Below are 17,366 nucleotides of genomic sequence, written 5' to 3'. Positions count from 1 at the left end.
AGAAATTTACCGTATATTAACACATACTTTTACTACCATCTCTATCTCAAAATATAATCATTTCTAAATTGTTTAACAGAGATTAATGTTAATATAAAAAGACTATGACACCCTTAATAAATGAGAAATGTGTGAGTAGGAGGGTAGATGATAATAAAATGAGATGAATTTTAAATGATAAGTGATTCCTGAGATAAGTAATAATGTAAACAACGGAAAAATGCTTCTATTTTGATACAAACTTCAACTCTAATAAATAATTATAGTTTAAAAGATGGAGTATTCATCGGGTGATTGTTTGGCTTTTAGGGGGAAAACCAAATGATATATTTACGAACAAAAGATATTGTAATAAACCTTGTATACATATGTTCTTATCAATATAAAATAAATTTGGAAAATAAATACAATAAAAATACTCTAAATTTAAGATAAAAATTTAAATTTTATTTTATAAACATAAGTAAAAATAAAATGATGAGATATAAAAAAATCTAGCTACCTCTTGTTACATCAAGCAAATATGTACTCCTTTTGTCTCGTAAAAGCTAAACCTAGGAGAAGATACGACTATACAATAAATCAAATAACATGAGAGGATACCATATTTGATTTTTAGAGACTTAAACGAGTATCTCAACCCACTGGCTCCCACAACCCTCGAAAGAGCGAAACTACCTCCTGTTATTTTACTAAAACAACCTCTGACAAGTGACAAGTCACACAAGCCAAAACTTCTTTCACAAACACCCCTGTTAGACCGTAAATTTAACAAAACAAGCCCCTCCCCGCTTCCCCAAATCACAACCGCACGGCGCCGAGCAGAGTGCTTCGGCGGTTGGCACCCAAGCGGCGAAGCCGCCACCACCGCCAGCTCCTCCTCCTCCCCCCCAAATCGGCCCCGCCCTCTTCGGCATCCATGGAGGGGGCCCCCGCCCCCGCCGAGCTCGCCGTGGCCCGCGGCGACGAGGAGGAGGGGGAGGAGGAGGCCGCGCCGCTGGTCTCCGGTGTACGCGGTGGAGCGGCGGCGTCCCAGACCCGCGACCTGCACCTGATGAGCTCGGCCTTCCTCTTCGTCTTCCTCGCCTACCACGCCGCCCAGAACCTGCAGAGCACCGTCAACACGGTAGCCGACCCGATCCCAATCGAGCACGCAGACGACGACCTCCATGGATTCCCGTCAGACTCCCGATCGAATTGCGTTTGCTGGTGCAGGACGAGAACCTGGGGTCGGTGTCGCTGGGGTTGCTGTACACGTCGTTCACGGCGTTCTCGGTGGTGGGCTCGCCGGTGGTGCGGCGGATGGGGTCCAAGCGCGCGCTCGTGATCGGCACCTCTGGCTACCTCCTCTTCATCGCCGCCAACCTCGTCCCCACCTGGTACCCACCTCCTCGAACCTTCTCCTTCCTCCTCATCGCTGCGTAAATTCTATCGATAAATCTGAACATTCGGAGATCCACACGAGACTGGCTGAATCTCTTCTGAATTCTGACAGCTCATCTAACTACTCCCCTAATGATATAAAAATTTTTAGTGTTACCGAAATTAATATGAATACTAATATATACACACTACCGATATACATTGATTAATTGATAAATTTGCTGTGTGAAATGGGGAGTTCGCTCGCAGTTTATTTAAGAGCAGAGTAGAACAAAAATGGGGGACAGGGAGTGGGTTGAAATACGAAGGGGATCCCGGGTGGTAAATGCAAAAATAAGTTTTTTATTCGTTTATCTAATTTGGAAATATAGAGCCGGCCAGGGCCCTACTAGTAGTATAATAATAATAATAATTTCAACCATGGTTTTGGGGGATTTGTCTTGATTGTTCACAAAGGGTGAATAGGTTAAATGAAAATTATTGCCGCTTGCATATTTAGGATGCTTGGAGCATAATTTTATGTGAGGATTGAAGTACAAAGAAGTTATTTATTTTCTTAATAATGAAACAATGATATCCTGGCCGCTATACCCGTAGATGCACAAATCTATGATTACCTATCATTACAAGTTATCCACACAAAGCGGAATGAAAAAAAAACCGAGCTGCAACAGTTCATAAAGCACAATGTTTAGAGTTCTATATGACTAATTCATATGAGCTCATATAAAATTTGAACTTCAAAACTAAATTTTAGAAATTAATTATTTTCATCACTTTTGTCATCCACTCTTTGCCCATAAGCAACGAAAAAAAAACTTATTCCAAAATCTCAAGAATGTTAATCCCTACGTCTCACGATATAAGAGATTACACTATACGTGGTCAATGACGAGTAGAAAATATAAGGCATGGTCCAAATCTCGCCCTTTACCATACTGAAGAGTTGCTCACTGACAAATAGGTCTCATATGCTATTGGACCCACATGTTAACGAGCCATGCTGCTTCTGCACTGTTCACGGTAGTCCTTCCTCGTCACAGTTACAATGTCTAGAATCACCCTAGATAGTTGCTTGATTTTTTGTCGCGATGCCACGAAACATGTCTTCGTTTGGAGTAGAGTGACTGCGATGAAACGCAACAACATGCCAAGTCGCAGACAAGAACCTCCAGCATTTTTGCAGAGAGAAAGTAAAGATGCGTCCAAGCTCAAACTTTTTGGCTCAAACGGGCGACAAATCCGGAGCAAAGTATCATCATTCATCAGGGTAGGATAGGATAATCTCGTCGGCAGCTGATGATTTTTAGCATAGCTCCATGATTCGATCAGATATATTCAGATGCGTCACCTGACAAACAGGATCCTCCAAAGCATATGAATATATGATACTGCCTAAGCTGCAAATGGATGCGATTAACTATTTAGCTCCAGCGGCAGCATTGGATTAGATTTCAAGCAGCGGCCAGCCACTGTCACTGCCATCCTGCAAAAAAATCCAAGAGCGTAGCAACACAGGGGCTGCAGGCAAACGCTTTGTTTTGGTGCTGCATTGCTACAAACTCTTTGCTTCCGTCACTTAATTATCTTTTAGGGCTGTCACTGATAATTTAGTCTTTGAATCTTAGTGTACACTACAATACACCTAACTACCTAAGCCAATAATTGTAGTTCACACAGTCTAATAATATGGTTTATCTTCCATGAAACTAGTAGAATTGTTACAAACAAGTTGACTAGTGAAAGTGTTATCTGATTGTCTCTCTCTTGCGAGGGAGCCAGGAGTATTGTAGTCGCATCTTCATGTACATACTCCATCGGATATTTCGGGATTTAATCACATAGGAAATAGTTCATTTGGTACTAGCTGAACCGGCAGATTATAGGGTTGTTTGGTTATTTCTATATCCAGATGGATATATACAGCTATTTTAATATTGTTTAGTTTAGAAACTTAGTCCAAATAGGAGACTTAACCCCTCAAATAAAACCATTTTAATATTTAGGAAGTTAGCCCAACTAGAAGGCTTAATCCCTCAAATAATTCAACCTGAAATTCATGCTCCTACGAAGATTTAAAACTAAGACCTTAGATGCTACGTAGGTCACTGTAACCATTATGGTATTGCTCTTTTACTCGTGGACCACAACTTGTTAGGATAGTATTTAGTTAATTGCCATAGTTATGCTAAGCCACATTTTATCGACACATAAACCCACACATTATAATCTCATTTGCTAAATCACACTTTATATAACTTGCCACACTTATGACAAACTGAGTTTGGCCAATTGATCTCAAAATACGAGTGACTCGTTCTTTAACGGCGCTTGGATGAAATAGGGTGTGCTTGTGTGCATCCATAGCAACAAGTGGTTGAACGATATGAGCGCATGTGTTTGTACTGTTATTGCGAGCCAATCAGCCCCCGGTCTCTTTACCAATGGAGCTTCCAAAAAAAAAAATCCATTACTAATGCCACGTGGACCTTGCCAGCTGGAGGGGCAAAAATATCCCCACTGACAAGTGACAAGAAGAGGCGGCCCGGGGAGGGCACGCAGGAAACGCCAATCAGATAGCGGCAGGTAGGGACCAGCCGTCCGCATCGAGTCACTGTCGTGTGGGCCCCATCTAAGCAGCTACAGGCACGTAGAGTCGCTGCCATGTGGGCTCCACCTAGGCATCTACCGGAAGTTAGAGTCACTGCCATGTGGGCCCATCTCCGCTGCTCCCCGCCGCTCTCGCTCGCCGGCATCGTCTCCTCTCCTCCCGGGCTATAAAGATGGCTTCGATTCTAGAAGAAACCCAGCGGATCGAGTCGCTTCTAGAAGCCGCCGGAGCTGGCCATGGACGCGCGAGAGCACCAGCACCGCGGCGGCGACGAGGAGGCGGTGGCCGCAGGGGCGGCGTCGCTGCTCGCCGTGCCGGCGGGTCATTCGGGACGCCGGGGCCGCGCCGCCGACCTGCACGTCCTCTCCGCCGCGTTCCTCTTCATCTTCTCCGCCTTCTGCGCCGCGCAGAACCTCGAGACCTCCGTCAACACCGTGCGTGCATCTGTGCCGTCCCCCTCTTCATCTCGGTCGTGCTGATCATCGCCTCTCTCTCTGATCCGCCGTGGGTGGGTGGGTGGGTGCTGCAGGAGGGCGGCCTGGGAACCGTCTCCATGGGGATCCTCTACACCTCCTTCACGGTCTTCGCGGTGGCCGCGTCGCCCGTCGTCACCTGGCTGGGCTCCAAGCGCGCGCTCGTCGTCGGCACCAGCGGATACGTGCTCTTCATCCTCGCCAACCTCGTCCCGACATGGTGCGTGCGTTCAGCGTTATTCGGATACGAATCCCATGGAAACACGAAGCGTGTGCTACTGCTAGCGCTGGTGCCTCACCTTGCTGGGCGTGCTAGTTTGGATGCTTCGTATCTATTTGATGAAATGCCTAGGTAGACCGTCTTGGTACGCTGTTCCTTTCACTCAGAAAAAGGTACCAGTCACCTTAACTGATCATCTGCGCTTTGGCGGTATGGTGTAGCTCCTGTTCAAGATGTGCTCCGATCAGTCTGCTATAGGCTTCTTTTCTGAAAAATCAAATGCTCTGTTACCCTGTTCAACCGAGACTGAAATATGAATAGGTCAATATAGCAAATTACTTAGAACCATTTTGTAATGGACTGTTTGCCAGTGCAGCAATATTCTATTTTCTTTGATATATAGCATTAGCAACCTCGTATGGATATGAATGTAATTTGGCCCTAGTTGATGAACTTTCTAATCCAGTAAATGTTTCAGCTGCGCAAAACACTATTAAAAAAATGAACCCTTCAGTATTTAACATGTTGAGATTCGATGGATTTTAACTTGCACAACAAATTGCCAGGTACACAATGGTGCCAGCTTCCCTGTACCTGGGTTTTACTGCATCGATCATCTGGGTTGGGCAGGTGTTTACTTGCCATTGAGATTTTTAGTCCTCGTTAAAAAAGAGAGAGCTTGTTTAGTCTTCTGTTTTGTCCACTCGAACTCACATACTATATCTCACACTGCAGGGTACATATCTCACATCTGCTGCCCTCAGTCATGCAAGAGACAATAATTTGCCTGAAGGGCCAACTTTGGGGAGCTTTAATGGAGAATTCTGGGGAATGTTTGCTAGCACACAGGTATGGTTTTACAGAGCTATTGTTCACCAAAAATTTCCAAGATATATTTTAGTCTTTGGTCATCATACCTCGAGTGTAACATATATTTCGTTTTGCATATCTGGGATGTACAGACACAAGGATATTATTGTCTTTAACACTACATTTGAATTATGTAGGTCATTGGGAATTTGATCTCTCTTGCACTACTGAGAAATGGACAGGTTAGCCAACTGTCATTTATTTCTGTTGTGACTGCTAATTAGTAACTAAAGTGAGCTTCATCAGTAGTATTTTAGTATGATGAGTTTGACATAGCAAAGGAATAAAATATAGTATTAGTATTAGCGAGAGTCCCATTGTTTCTTCATTCTATCTTGGAAACTTCTGCTGTATTTCTTTATCCAATTCAAAATATGCTTTCAGCTAGGTGTACAATAACCCAGAACTGTCCCAAAATGCATCAGTATGTTAGTTGTAACAAAAATAATGACTGCGAACAAAAATATCGCAGCACACTCCAATAAAACTATGGAAAAAATAGATCCATGAGTAATACAGAAAATTGCGTTTATCTTTTAAATGTACATTTTAAAATAAATATAGAAAATATTAGCTGTCCTGTAATTTGCGATAAACATAACTATTCTAGGATGTCCTGGGGTTAGCAATACTCACAATTCTAAACCCTGAAAATATTTGTTCAAGCAGAATAAGAACTACACAAATATACTAGTTAAGTTCTGTTTGACTTAAGTTTTGTTTTTTTTTTTTATTTTCTGAATAACACTCATGTTTGACCATACAATTCTTATATTACTCCAGGATGGAGGAAGTGTCACGGGGAAAAATTTGCTGTTTGTTGTGTTTCTTGGCTGCATGATTGTCGGCATTGTATTAATGTGTTTACTTTCCAAAAGGGATGAGAAAAGAAATAATGCTCCAACACATTCCTCATTTGGAGCTATGATGAAGTATATTGTTGCTCCTCTAAAGGACCGAAGGATGATTCTTATCGTCCCTCTTATAGCATATTCAGGTTTACAACAGGCATTTGTATGGTAAGTACTCAGTAGCACAAATTGACTTGGACATCTATTGCTGTTTCATTTTGTATTATGCATTTTGTGAGATTAGGCTGTGCATTTTTTAGGGCTGTATTCACGAAAAGTATTGTAACACCTGTGCTTGGCATATCTGGAGTTGGCGGTGCCATGGCAATATATGGGGCAGCTGATGTTGTTGTAAGTTAAATCACTTAGCTGTTAGCACTATCCTCATGCCATTTCATTCTGAACTCTACATTCTCATTTTCCTATGGTCCTACTGTTGCTATAGCTTTCTGAAGGCATTATATGTCTATAACTAATCCTTTTCATGCTAAACTCAGTGTTCATTGGTTGCTGGACGTTTGACCTCTGGGCTTCATTCAGCTACATCTATCGTTTCAGTTGGAGCTATTCTTCAGGCTGTAGTCCTCTTCTGGTTGCTTCTTTTTTACAGGTTTGGCTTCTTTAGTCGTCATTGTGCAGTTGTGCCATTCTTCTGCAGATCTGCTTGCCATCCTTATCACAGTAAACTCATATTTGTATTGCCTACAGTCCAATGGGTGGACTACTTGGTGCAGCAATTCCACTGTTTATAGGTGCCTTGTGGGGTGTTGGTGACGGAGTCCTGAATACACAGTTAAGCGCATTACTTGGGCTGCTGTTCGAGGATGTCAAGGTAATCTCATTTTAGTTTTCTTTAGTGTTTTCGTCTGCTCATATGATTTGAATATAATGTTTTTATTTCATTTGGTGGACTATGTATATGTCATTTCATTCACTGATACAACTATGTATCTTAAATGGATACATATTTATTGTGGGAAAATGTTAAATGCAGGAGGCAGCTTTTGCACAGTTGAAGGTTTGGCAATCAGGTGCCATCGCAGTCATCTTCTTCCTGAGCCCAAACATCACGCTACAAGCCATGCTTATCTTGATGGCCATTGCACTCATCATCTCTTTCGGCTCATTCTTGTTACTTACTCTTGTTGTGGAGAAGTCATCGACCGCCAGATCGTGAGGCAGAACTTTTTGTCCAACAGAAACCAATTCGGAAGTGGTGCCAATTGCACCAAACATACCTTCTTCATCACTGGCAGCAACAACCCAAGCAGCACATATTTGTATGCACGACCAATGCAAAACCTAAAGGAAATGAACTGTCTATCAGATGATGTGCATAACACAACACCACTCTGCCCACCATTCGGTTCAGCGATTTTTTGCTGAGTTGAAGTGATTGCATTCAAATTTAGAAAGTGGGCCTTGTAGCAAATCTGGTTTGGTGCCGTTGTTTCTGTTCCGTGTTTGTTTGTAGCAATGTTACTGCAGTCATATATGTTGTAAGAGCTGCTCTTTTGTTCTGAAAAAGGGTGTTATTTTGACTTTGCTGATATTGTCATACTGAAGATGTTCTCACATTCTTGATGGAATATATGTCAGGCGTAACCGCGTAAGCCTTTTTCTGTGTGTGTGTGTTTGAATTTGAGCGATATCAGGTGTTTTGTTGTATGTACGTAAATGTACCAACTTTGCACAGGTTGTGTAAGAACAAGAAAAGTACTGTACTTTACATGACAATCTTATTGAAAATTAAAGGTACGAATTATCCTTGAATTAAATAAAAAATAATGACTCTACATGTTAGTGCTTTATTTGTCCTCTCCTCTTTTCTTCTGCCGCCTCCCCTCCATTTCTCTCAATCTCTACCCCTCAGCTGATAACCAGGGGGTGGAACTGGGTTGCGTGAGGGGTTCCTTGCAATCCGGTCTAGAAAACTATTTAGCTAAAGTTTATCTATTTTCATCGTGTATATACGTCTCTCTCAATCCAAACTCGAGCATCCGTTATGATCTTAACTTAGTTCAAAGCATTAAAAAGAAAGTGAGTGGCACCCCCATCTGTTCGATTAGGTAGGAGGTGACGATGCAGGGTAGCTAGGGACGGTAGCCGACGGACCGGTGGAGGTAATTGGAGGTCGAGCTTACTTGGGAAGGCACCGTAGCGGAGCTTGGGCTCACCGATAGGGGAGAGGCCCTGGTGGTCGGCCGTGGAGGCCGGCGACGGAGTTCGCTTCGTGAAGGAGTTTTTTTTTTTGGAAGGAGGTCTGAGCCCAGCTTTTTAAAAAGCACCAGGATACAAAACAAACAAAGGTCTACTGGGGGAACGACCGGCTTGCCATACAAACCGCCCAGCCTCGAGCAACAGCCATCTATTCAGCAACTACAGACCAAGAAATAGAAGAATAACTTGTTTTCCCTAACTGAGATACCTATTGACGAGCTGAAAGCCCACAGAAGGCGTACCAGCGCCAAAAACTTCGTGAAGGAGTTGAAGGTGGTGGAGCTCAAGCTTGCCCAGATCCACCTCCACCCTCCACAAACCTCTACCGATGCAGAAGAAGAGGGAAGGTAAGTGAGTGCCGACATCTCCGTCTTCTCCACCCTTTGCTTCCCTTCTCTTCTCCACCCTTTGCTTCCCTTCTCTTCTCCATCTCTTCTCCCCCATTGACATCGTCGAGCATTTGCAGAGAGCGGAGTGGTGTGGAGAGGAATGGCAGGGAAGAGGGTGGCATGGAGAGTGGAGGTTGGCAATGTCTGGATAGGAAGAGAGGGAAAGGGGAGGAGTGAGGGAGAGAGGGGAGGAGAAGAAGGTGATGACAAGTGGGCTTCATAGTTTTTTTTAAAGGGGCCGTTTAGTTGGGGAATAAAATTTTTTGGTTCACATCAAACATTTGACCAGATGTTAGAAGAGATTTTTGACACAAATGAAAAAATGAATTTCACGACTCGCGTAGAAACCACGAGACGAATCTTTTGAGCCTAATTAATCAGTCATTAGCGCATGTTGGTTATCGTAGCACTTATGGCTAATCATGAACTAATTAGGCTCAAAAGATTCATCTCACGACTTCTCACATGATTGTGCAATTAGTTTTTTATTTCATGTATGTTTAATACTCTATTTAGATATTCAAAGATTCGATGTGATGTTTTTGAGGGAAAATTTTGGGAACTAAACATGGCCTAAGTATTTTTATGATAACTGGACTACCATATTGCGTCATGTGTTCCAATGCGATGCATGGGCAATTTTTACAATAAACATATTAATACATAACTGCACCTTCGTCTTGAAATATTATCCCGTCTGTAGTTTAAATTTAAACTAAAAAATAATATTATTTTGAGACTGAAATAATAATATTATAGAGCAAATTTCATAAAACTACATGTACTTTGACTAAATTATTGCAAAACTACAAGTTTAAGTTTATGTTTCAAAAACTACAATTTTAACTCCAAATTTATCAGGAAACTATGTATTTAAGGTCCTAGATCATAAAATTACAGATTTAATGGTGAAGCTATTGAAGAACTAAATTGTTTAGACTTCAATTATTATCTTTTTTAAGTTGCAAAAGTTATAGTTTTGGGATAACATTAATGCTAAAATCTATAATTTTGTGATATAATACCATAAATTTATAATTTTGTGAAAAAATAATGTTAAAAGTTTTGTGACACACTTTTCATTATATGGTTTTAGGATAATTTTATTGAATTAGGTACAGTTTTGCAAATTTACTCGATATTATACGTGTATCAGAGAGAGTCATGGCAGGTGTCTAACCCAAGAAGGCCCCGTATATTTTTTTTCTAAAAGTATCACATCAAATATTTGGACATCTAAATAGAACATTAAATATAGATAAAAAACTAATTGCACAGTTAATGAAAAATCGCGAGACGAATTTTTAAGCTTAGTTAGTCCATGATTAACCATAAATACTATATTAGCCCATATGTGCTAATGGCGGATTAATTAGGCTTAAAAGATACGTCTCGCGGTTTATATACGAGCTATGAAATTTATTTTCTCACTCGTGTCCAAAAACTTTTTCGATATCTAATCAAACGTCCGACGTGACTTTCAAATATTTTCTTTTCTCCGATTAAACACCCGTTATAAATCCTTCGGGACATGTCCATTAATTAATTTCCAGCCTCTCCAGGCAACCCGACAGACACCCACCGCGCAACAATATAATTCGTCGATGCATGGGCCCCACCTGTACCCTCATCGATCCTGGACCAGGAGATTTGCGAAGCGATTGTCAATGAGCTCACCTACCAAGAGCGATAATAGCATGTTATAAGCCAGCTAAATGTTGATGTATAAGAGAGAAGGGAGGAGAGATAAGAAGCTGTCTATAAGTTTATAGTCAGCTCAAGCACAAGAACTAAGACAGCATGTGAGACAGACATGTGGATCCTATATTAAAGATAAAGAGCTAACCATTATATAAGTGAGCTATAAAAGTACTACAAAAAATCTTATAGCCAACTTATTGATTATATTATTAACCATGCTCTAATGGACAAGGCAGGCTAGCTATTCGTGTTATCTTTTCGAGCCTTTTATAAATTTATAATCGGTTTTTTAAACTACAAAGATATCCCTAGAATAATAGTTATAGTGGTATTTTTTAATTTTATATCAACAGTTTTATAATAACATTTTAAACCATTGATAAATTTGCAATTGTTTCCGTCTGACTCTCAAAATATAAATATTTTTAGATAATTTAGTATATATGTTAAAAATGTAAAAATATTTTCTTAACTTATTTAGTGGCCATGAATTTAATTGATTAGACTACGTACCTAATTAGTTTTAAAATATTAAAATAAGTAAAATTATAAAAGAAAATTATTAAATATAAAATTAGAATCCTATAAATATTCACTTCGTTTCACACTATAAAGTTTTTTAATTTTATCCAGATTTATACATATGTTAATAAACTTAGACGTATATACAAAATATATATTTTGTTATATGAATAAATGTAGACAAATAATGAGGGAGTACATCACTGCACTTACCTCACTGGTAGCTCAAGCAGCTGATTCGAATCGGCCATGGAGAAGAGGAGGTGGTGGAGCACGGCGGACGGATTGCTGCGAGTGGCCGTTGCCGTTGCCGTTGCCGCCGCCTCCGCCGCCGCGGCGGAACGTGAGGTCCCGGCGATGTACGTGTTCGGCGACTCGCTTGTCGACGTCGGCAACAACGACTTCCTGCCGCCGCCGGCGCCCAGGGCGCCGGAGCCTCCGTGCGGCGTCGACCTCCCGCCGGGGTTCGCCGGCGGCGGCGGCGGGCGCTTCACCAACGGCTTCAACCTCGCCGACATCATCGGTGAGCAGCCGAAGAAGCTAGCTTGTGTGAGAAAGGAAAAAAAATACATTTTTTTTATCAACACGCACAGATAGACAAAATTTATTTTCAAAGATTCGATTTTGAAAAAACATTCTTTATGTGAATCAATCTCTTATTGTTGATTATGGATGAAAGGAAAATTAAATTACGCGTGAGTATATATCATTTTGCAGCGCAGCATGTGGGGTTCAAGATGAGCCCGCCGGCGTACCTCTCCCTGACGACGCCGGGAAGACGCGGCGACCTCCGGCGAGGCCTCGTCGGCGTCAACTATGCCTCCAGCGGATCCGGCATCCTCGATTTCACTGTAAGTAAAAGGAAAAAAAAAATGCAACCTTTGCAATGGCGTTAGCAGAATAAACACAGTTGGAATTTATCTGAGACATTTTGTTACCGTTGGATTAAAACGGAAGGCTCACATTGATAGCTGCATGAGGAACCAATGTTTCATAAATACCGTAACTACGGTATTCCAACACTAATCACAGTATTTTCACTGTTGTCTGTCCTCCCATGAACAGTGCTCCTCTGTATTATTGTAGAGAATCTGGATCCGAATATTTGAACTACAATCTTACGGTAGCCCTATTTCGTTGCCAATTTTATTTACACGGCAGGCCCAAAATTAAAGGAAAAAAATGCAGCTGCAACGATGAACAGATACCATCTCGTTCTTGCTGCAATGAACAAAACTGGAGTCATCTCTTAGCCAGGGGCGGATCCATGGGAAATACCACGGAAAATAGGGAAGATGGTAGGAGGAGAAAGAAGAGAAGAAGATAATCAGTCCCTTGGCCTTTGAATCCTAGATCCGCCGCTGCTCTTAACACCATCCCTGTGCCACCCCTGTCCAGATCTGATCATTGCTCGCACAACCTGCTCACTTGAAATGCATTCAGTGACGCACATGCTGACTGGGGTACCATGCTAGCCTGAATTCGATTGCTGATTTGGAAGCAGAACAAATCAGTGGATAAATCGGTTGGTGACAGTTTGTAATTTTTTCGTGAACGTGCAAAAGCTTTGCATGTCAGTATATTGGAAGAAGCTTGCAATAAAGTTACTGCAGCGAAATCTATATCAATTGTCAGTCATTGCATACTGAAGAACAGAAGATGCCAGCTTCTCTGGGTTACTATCCTTAATTACTCTGTCCAAACAGTTTAATTTTTTTAACGAATTATCCAGACAGTTTGATGGGTTGCATAATATGACATCCAGGGGAACGGGACGATCAGCCTGGGAGAGCAGGTCAAGCTCTTCGCCAACACGAAGGCGGCAATGGTCGCTGCCGGCGAGGTCGACGGCGAGAGGATCAACCACTTGCTCTCACGGTCACTGTTCATCACTTGCACCGGTGGCAACGACTACGACGCCTTCACTGACGGCATCGTCCCTGTCAGCGAGGCGCCGGCCTTCATCGCCCACATGGTCACCACTTACATCAAGCACATCAAGGTATATATATACTTTCATGATTCCAAACCAAAGGTCATACTTTTCTCCCTAGAGGGAAAAAAAGGAGCAAGATTGTCTTGGACTTGTGAAAAAAATTATATTCTTATTTCCACCTATTTAGACCTCCATTAGAATGAAGGAATTTTGCGGAAATTTTGGAGGAGATGTACTACTCCCTCTGTTCTAAAATATTAGAATTTTAGCATTTAAATCTTGTTCTAAAATATAAACATTCGTATCACTATTCACGGTACTACTTATCTCATTAATCACTTCTTATTCAAGATTCTTTCTATTTTATTCCCCACCCACCCTCCCAAGTCCCACCTTTATCTATTCGTTATTATTAGGGCACTATAGTCTTTTCTTCTCAACCTTAATCTAAGCTAAACAATCTAGAAATCCTTATATTTTGGGACAGAGGTAGTAATTCCTATGAAAATCTTATGAAACAATATAAAAAAATAGTCTCAAACAATTTGCATTTAAAAACATGCATCTTATTTTTTAAAAAGAAAATGCACATATTGTGTGGTGCAGACGTTGTACAAGCTAGGAGCTAGGAGGCTGGGGATACTTGACATGCTGCCTCTGGGGTGTCTTCCCATCTCCAGGCTTCCCATGGAGAATGGTTCATGCAGTGAGGAAGACAACTGGCAGGGTCGTCTCTTCAACCGCCTCATCCGGCGTGAGATGGCCGCCGCAGTCGCCGGCTCCATGCCGGACTTGAAGTACTCCATCGGCAGCATTTACCACACCTTCACTGACATGACCGTGAATCCAGATTTAGCTGGTAAGTTTCAAGAAACATTCGCTCCATTCTATGTTATAAGACTTTTTGAGTTTGTTTAGATTTATTCATGTATCAATGCATATGTTTTGTATGTGTCTAGATTTGTTAGCACCTACGAATATAGGTAAGGCTAGAAAGTCTTATAATATAGAATGGATGTGATAGTAAAGTTAAAAGATGCGAAACAATAGAGGATAGGCAGAAAGATACTTCTGGTTTTCTTGTTTCTGCAAATATTCTATCTCCTAGGTCCCGTAGAGAATTGAGAATTTTCATGCCTTTTGATTCTCATACTCGTAACCGTTGTAGGAGGAGATACATCATTTTGCAGCTAGAAGTCTAGAATTAAACACACACACAAACTATACATATTTGATACCAGAATATTTGGTTTGATAACCTGCTAGGCTACTATCAATTCTTCCTCTGCTTATACTAAATGAAAAGGTACTCTTTCGCATTCTGCCAAAGAAGCAATTAGAAAGACCTGAAAAACCATAGGCTGGCGCCAAAGATTCCATCCAGAAAACCATATTTTGATTGTGCTTCAACTATATCAACTTTATTTGAACTGTTGGATAATCATAGTCAACAATAACATCACAGTTCCCACCGCTATTCCAGAACCGACAATCTCGAAATCAGGCAAGCATCTTAATACGTGTGCAAGAAGATTCTTTATTGACCCACCATTGATTTAACAAGTTCACATAAAAGTTTAAAGCTAGATAGAGAAACACAAACAATTCACTTCATAACTCAGTAAAACATAAACAATTTCTCGCAGAAACTTTCACAAAATTCCTATGTTCCAAACAAAGCCTCCTGACATTTTAATTAATTGTGTATGTATGTATGGATGGATCAGGGTTGAAGGAGGTGGCGAGGGCGTGCTGCGGAGATGGCAAGCTGAACGCGGAGGCCGACTGCTCGGCGAACGCCAAGCTGTGCCCAGATCGCGACGACTACATTTTCTGGGACAGGGTGCACGGAACCCAGGCCGCCTACCACCGCTGCGTCCATGGCTTCTTCCATGGCTCGCCGCGCTACGCCGAGCCTATCAGCTTCACCCAGCTGGTCACCCCACCGGCCGTCGATCTGGAGCATCGGTCGCCGCGCACAAATCGGACGGCCAGGATTTGATCATCAATGGACTGGTATTATAGGTATATTATATGGATTGATATCTCACGGTACCTCCAAAAGACTACAGAATTATATCAGATAAACACATCATGCAAGTATCGTTTTTCCTGAATAATTAATTGCTCCTGTGCTATGGAGCATTTGTTGTCATGCTTGGAAATTAAGCAGTGTCCATTGATCACTGCAGAGAAATAATAAAAAGAAAAGTTGACAGGAGAAGAAAGGTGCTCATATATTGTACTGTCTCAGTAGCATCTACTATGCTTTGGTGACATTCAGTTAGTCATCTCTTTCTGAAAGTGATAGGTGAAACCTACTTGTTTAATTATATGTTTGAAAGGTGATGGAGTTGGAAGTCTTACCTAGTACACAATAGTAGTGTTGTAGATCACCAAACATGCATGTACTTAATCGTCTCAGACACACTACTTAATTGGTATTATCTTCGTTTAATAACGTAAGAATTTCTGACATTGTCTAGATTTATATAAATGTTAATGAATCTAGATGTATAAATATATAAATAATATACTTTAATTAATAAATAAATCTAGTATAGTTAAAATGTTTTACGTTATGAAACGGAAGGGAGAACTTATTGAATCAATACAAGTTGATTTGACAGCTACAAACAGTGACAAATAATGGCAATTTTTGTCATCGTAAAGAAGTTTTAACAGTTCATATGTAATCACTAGAAACATTATGCAGAAATTTTTAGTAGATTGAATGCACATCTTCCATGGTCTGTATTGTTTGATAATCTTGTGATTACAGCAAGGATTACCCGCATTTGTATGCACATCTCATTCAGATTTCAGAATTTCAGGTATTTGAATGAAAAGGAATGTTAAATAAAATACGCCTTCGAAAGAGGGAGACGTATTCCTGTGAAAAGGAAATGTGGAGTAACTACGCCTTTCAAACAGGAAGGCGTATTTTGTAAGCCCGAAGAAAAAGAAAAAGAGGGCATGCCGTCGTTGATGACTTGGTCTCGCCGGAGAAGAGACGAAGCCGACGGAGAGGGAGGAGGAGGAGGAGACGCGCGCTAGTAATCTTCGTGACGGCGGCCGATGGCGAGGGCGCGGACGAAGCAGGCGGAGGCGCCGACGGCGAGGCCCGCGAACACCGGCGGCACGATCATGTCGGCGCCGGACCGCACCGCCATCCTCGCGGGGACGCACACGAAGTCCCCGCCGCCGTCGAGCGGCACCCGCACCGCACCCGCCGCGCACGCCCTCCCGCCGCCGCCGCCGCCGCCCGTCAGCGCCCACACGAACGCGGCCTCCGGCGCGAACGACGCCACGGACACCGCCAGCGCCAGCGCCCCAGCCCACACCACCGCGCGCCGCAGCGCCGCCCCGCCGCCGCCGCCTCGCCACCTCTCCCGCGCCTCCACCAGCGCCCCCATTAGCGGATGCATCGCGCGGCACGGAGGTGAAGTGGGTGCGACGATGCGATCGCGATCGCAAGCAATGGATGGATGGATGGATCGATAGGAAATGGAGAGGTTACGTGAGTTTCGTGGTGCGCGAGTGGGTGAACTAAGCAGGGAAGAACACGCCGTGGAACTCTTTTGAGAAATACTATTATTTTAATAAAAAATCACAAAATCATATACCGTCCGCGGAAAATCGCAAATCTAGCACCCTATCGAACGGTGGGTAATCGATTAGGCCCTACCGTTGTTCGACAGGAGGCCTATCGAAGGCCTAACGTTTGATTGGGCCCACCACCTAGCGTCGCGCGGCCTGTCGAACTGCTATTGGCTGATAGGGCTCTCCCACCGCCCCTGTCAAACTGCTGCAGGACGATTGCCCCTGGTCACCTGTCTAGGACCTATCGAATAGAGTAAGATCGACAGGGGTCTGTCGAATAGGGACAGTTTGACAAGTTACAACCATCTGATCCGCTCCCCAGTCGACTGTTGGCCATTTGATATGGGACCTATCGAACTACGGGCGCTAGATTTACGATTTTACGTGGATGACCTCTAATTTTACTTTTTTTTTATTAAAATAATAATATTTCTCAAAAAAAATTCACACGCCGTGCGCTGCTTTTTTTTCACCCTTAAAAAACCTGTTTATTTTATTTCTTTCTTTTCGGGCTTGGTTCACGGTGACATTTGAACATTTTATTTTGGACCTTCATAAAATCGTAGAAACTAAAATTTTATACTAGT

General features: G+C 42.3%; 3 protein-coding genes across 4 annotated transcripts; 2 read left to right on the top strand and 1 right to left on the bottom strand.

Moving 5' to 3' along the window:
- Positions 1 to 803: 803 nt before the first annotated feature.
- LOC102709983 (UNC93-like protein 3) lies at positions 804 to 8,026 on the top strand. 2 transcript variants are annotated; one of them, XM_006664588.3, is made up of 10 exons: positions 804 to 1,126; positions 1,216 to 1,379; positions 5,254 to 5,317; positions 5,423 to 5,536; positions 5,695 to 5,739; positions 6,341 to 6,576; positions 6,669 to 6,759; positions 6,906 to 7,018; positions 7,117 to 7,240; positions 7,403 to 8,026. In XM_006664588.3, the coding sequence occupies exons 1-10, from the start codon at positions 920 to 922 to the stop codon at positions 7,583 to 7,585; spliced, it is 1,341 nt and encodes a 446-aa protein (XP_006664651.2). In that variant the 5' UTR covers positions 804 to 919; the 3' UTR covers positions 7,586 to 8,026. The 2 variants fall into 2 exon arrangements, with proteins under 2 accessions (XP_006664651.2, XP_015698738.1); XM_015843252.2 differs by lacking the exons at positions 804 to 1,126; positions 1,216 to 1,379 and adding exons at positions 4,161 to 4,428; positions 4,524 to 4,687.
- A 3,418-nt stretch (positions 8,027 to 11,444) lies between these two features.
- Positions 11,445 to 15,404, top strand: LOC102709702 (GDSL esterase/lipase At4g28780-like). The gene is made up of 5 exons (XM_040529235.1): positions 11,445 to 11,763; positions 11,958 to 12,091; positions 13,006 to 13,242; positions 13,783 to 14,035; positions 14,904 to 15,404. The coding sequence occupies exons 1-5, from the start codon at positions 11,490 to 11,492 to the stop codon at positions 15,176 to 15,178; spliced, it is 1,173 nt and encodes a 390-aa protein (XP_040385169.1). The 5' UTR covers positions 11,445 to 11,489; the 3' UTR covers positions 15,179 to 15,404.
- A 414-nt stretch (positions 15,405 to 15,818) lies between these two features.
- LOC121056034 lies at positions 15,819 to 16,729 on the bottom strand. Its single transcript, XM_040529740.1, has one exon. The coding sequence runs from the start codon at positions 16,602 to 16,604 to the stop codon at positions 16,230 to 16,232; it is 375 nt and encodes a 124-aa protein (XP_040385674.1). The 5' UTR covers positions 16,605 to 16,729; the 3' UTR covers positions 15,819 to 16,229.
- Positions 16,730 to 17,366: the final 637 nt, after the last annotated feature.

This window comes from Oryza brachyantha, chromosome 12, assembly GCF_000231095.2.
Source record: "Oryza brachyantha chromosome 12, ObraRS2, whole genome shotgun sequence".
Lineage (NCBI taxonomy): Eukaryota > Viridiplantae > Streptophyta > Magnoliopsida > Poales > Poaceae > Oryza > Oryza brachyantha.
This window is presented reverse-complemented; position numbering and strand designations above follow the sequence as displayed.

Coding starts and splice junctions, on each gene's coding strand:
- LOC102709983 (XM_006664588.3), top strand. CDS start 920: ATGGAGGGGGCCCCCGCCCCCGCCGAGCTCGCCGTGGCCCGCGGCGAC. Junction 5,537..5,694: donor GAATGTTTGCTAGCACACAG/GTATGGTTTTAC, acceptor TGAATTATGTAG/GTCATTGGGAATTTGATCTC. Junction 7,019..7,116: donor TGGTTGCTTCTTTTTTACAG/GTTTGGCTTCTT, acceptor TATTGCCTACAG/TCCAATGGGTGGACTACTTG.
- LOC121056034 (XM_040529740.1), bottom strand. CDS start 16,604: ATGCATCCGCTAATGGGGGCGCTGGTGGAGGCGCGGGAGAGGTGGCGA.
- LOC102709702 (XM_040529235.1), top strand. CDS start 11,490: ATGGAGAAGAGGAGGTGGTGGAGCACGGCGGACGGATTGCTGCGAGTG. Junction 12,092..13,005: donor CCGGCATCCTCGATTTCACT/GTAAGTAAAAGG, acceptor TATGACATCCAG/GGGAACGGGACGATCAGCCT. Junction 14,036..14,903: donor CGTGAATCCAGATTTAGCTG/GTAAGTTTCAAG, acceptor TGGATGGATCAG/GGTTGAAGGAGGTGGCGAGG.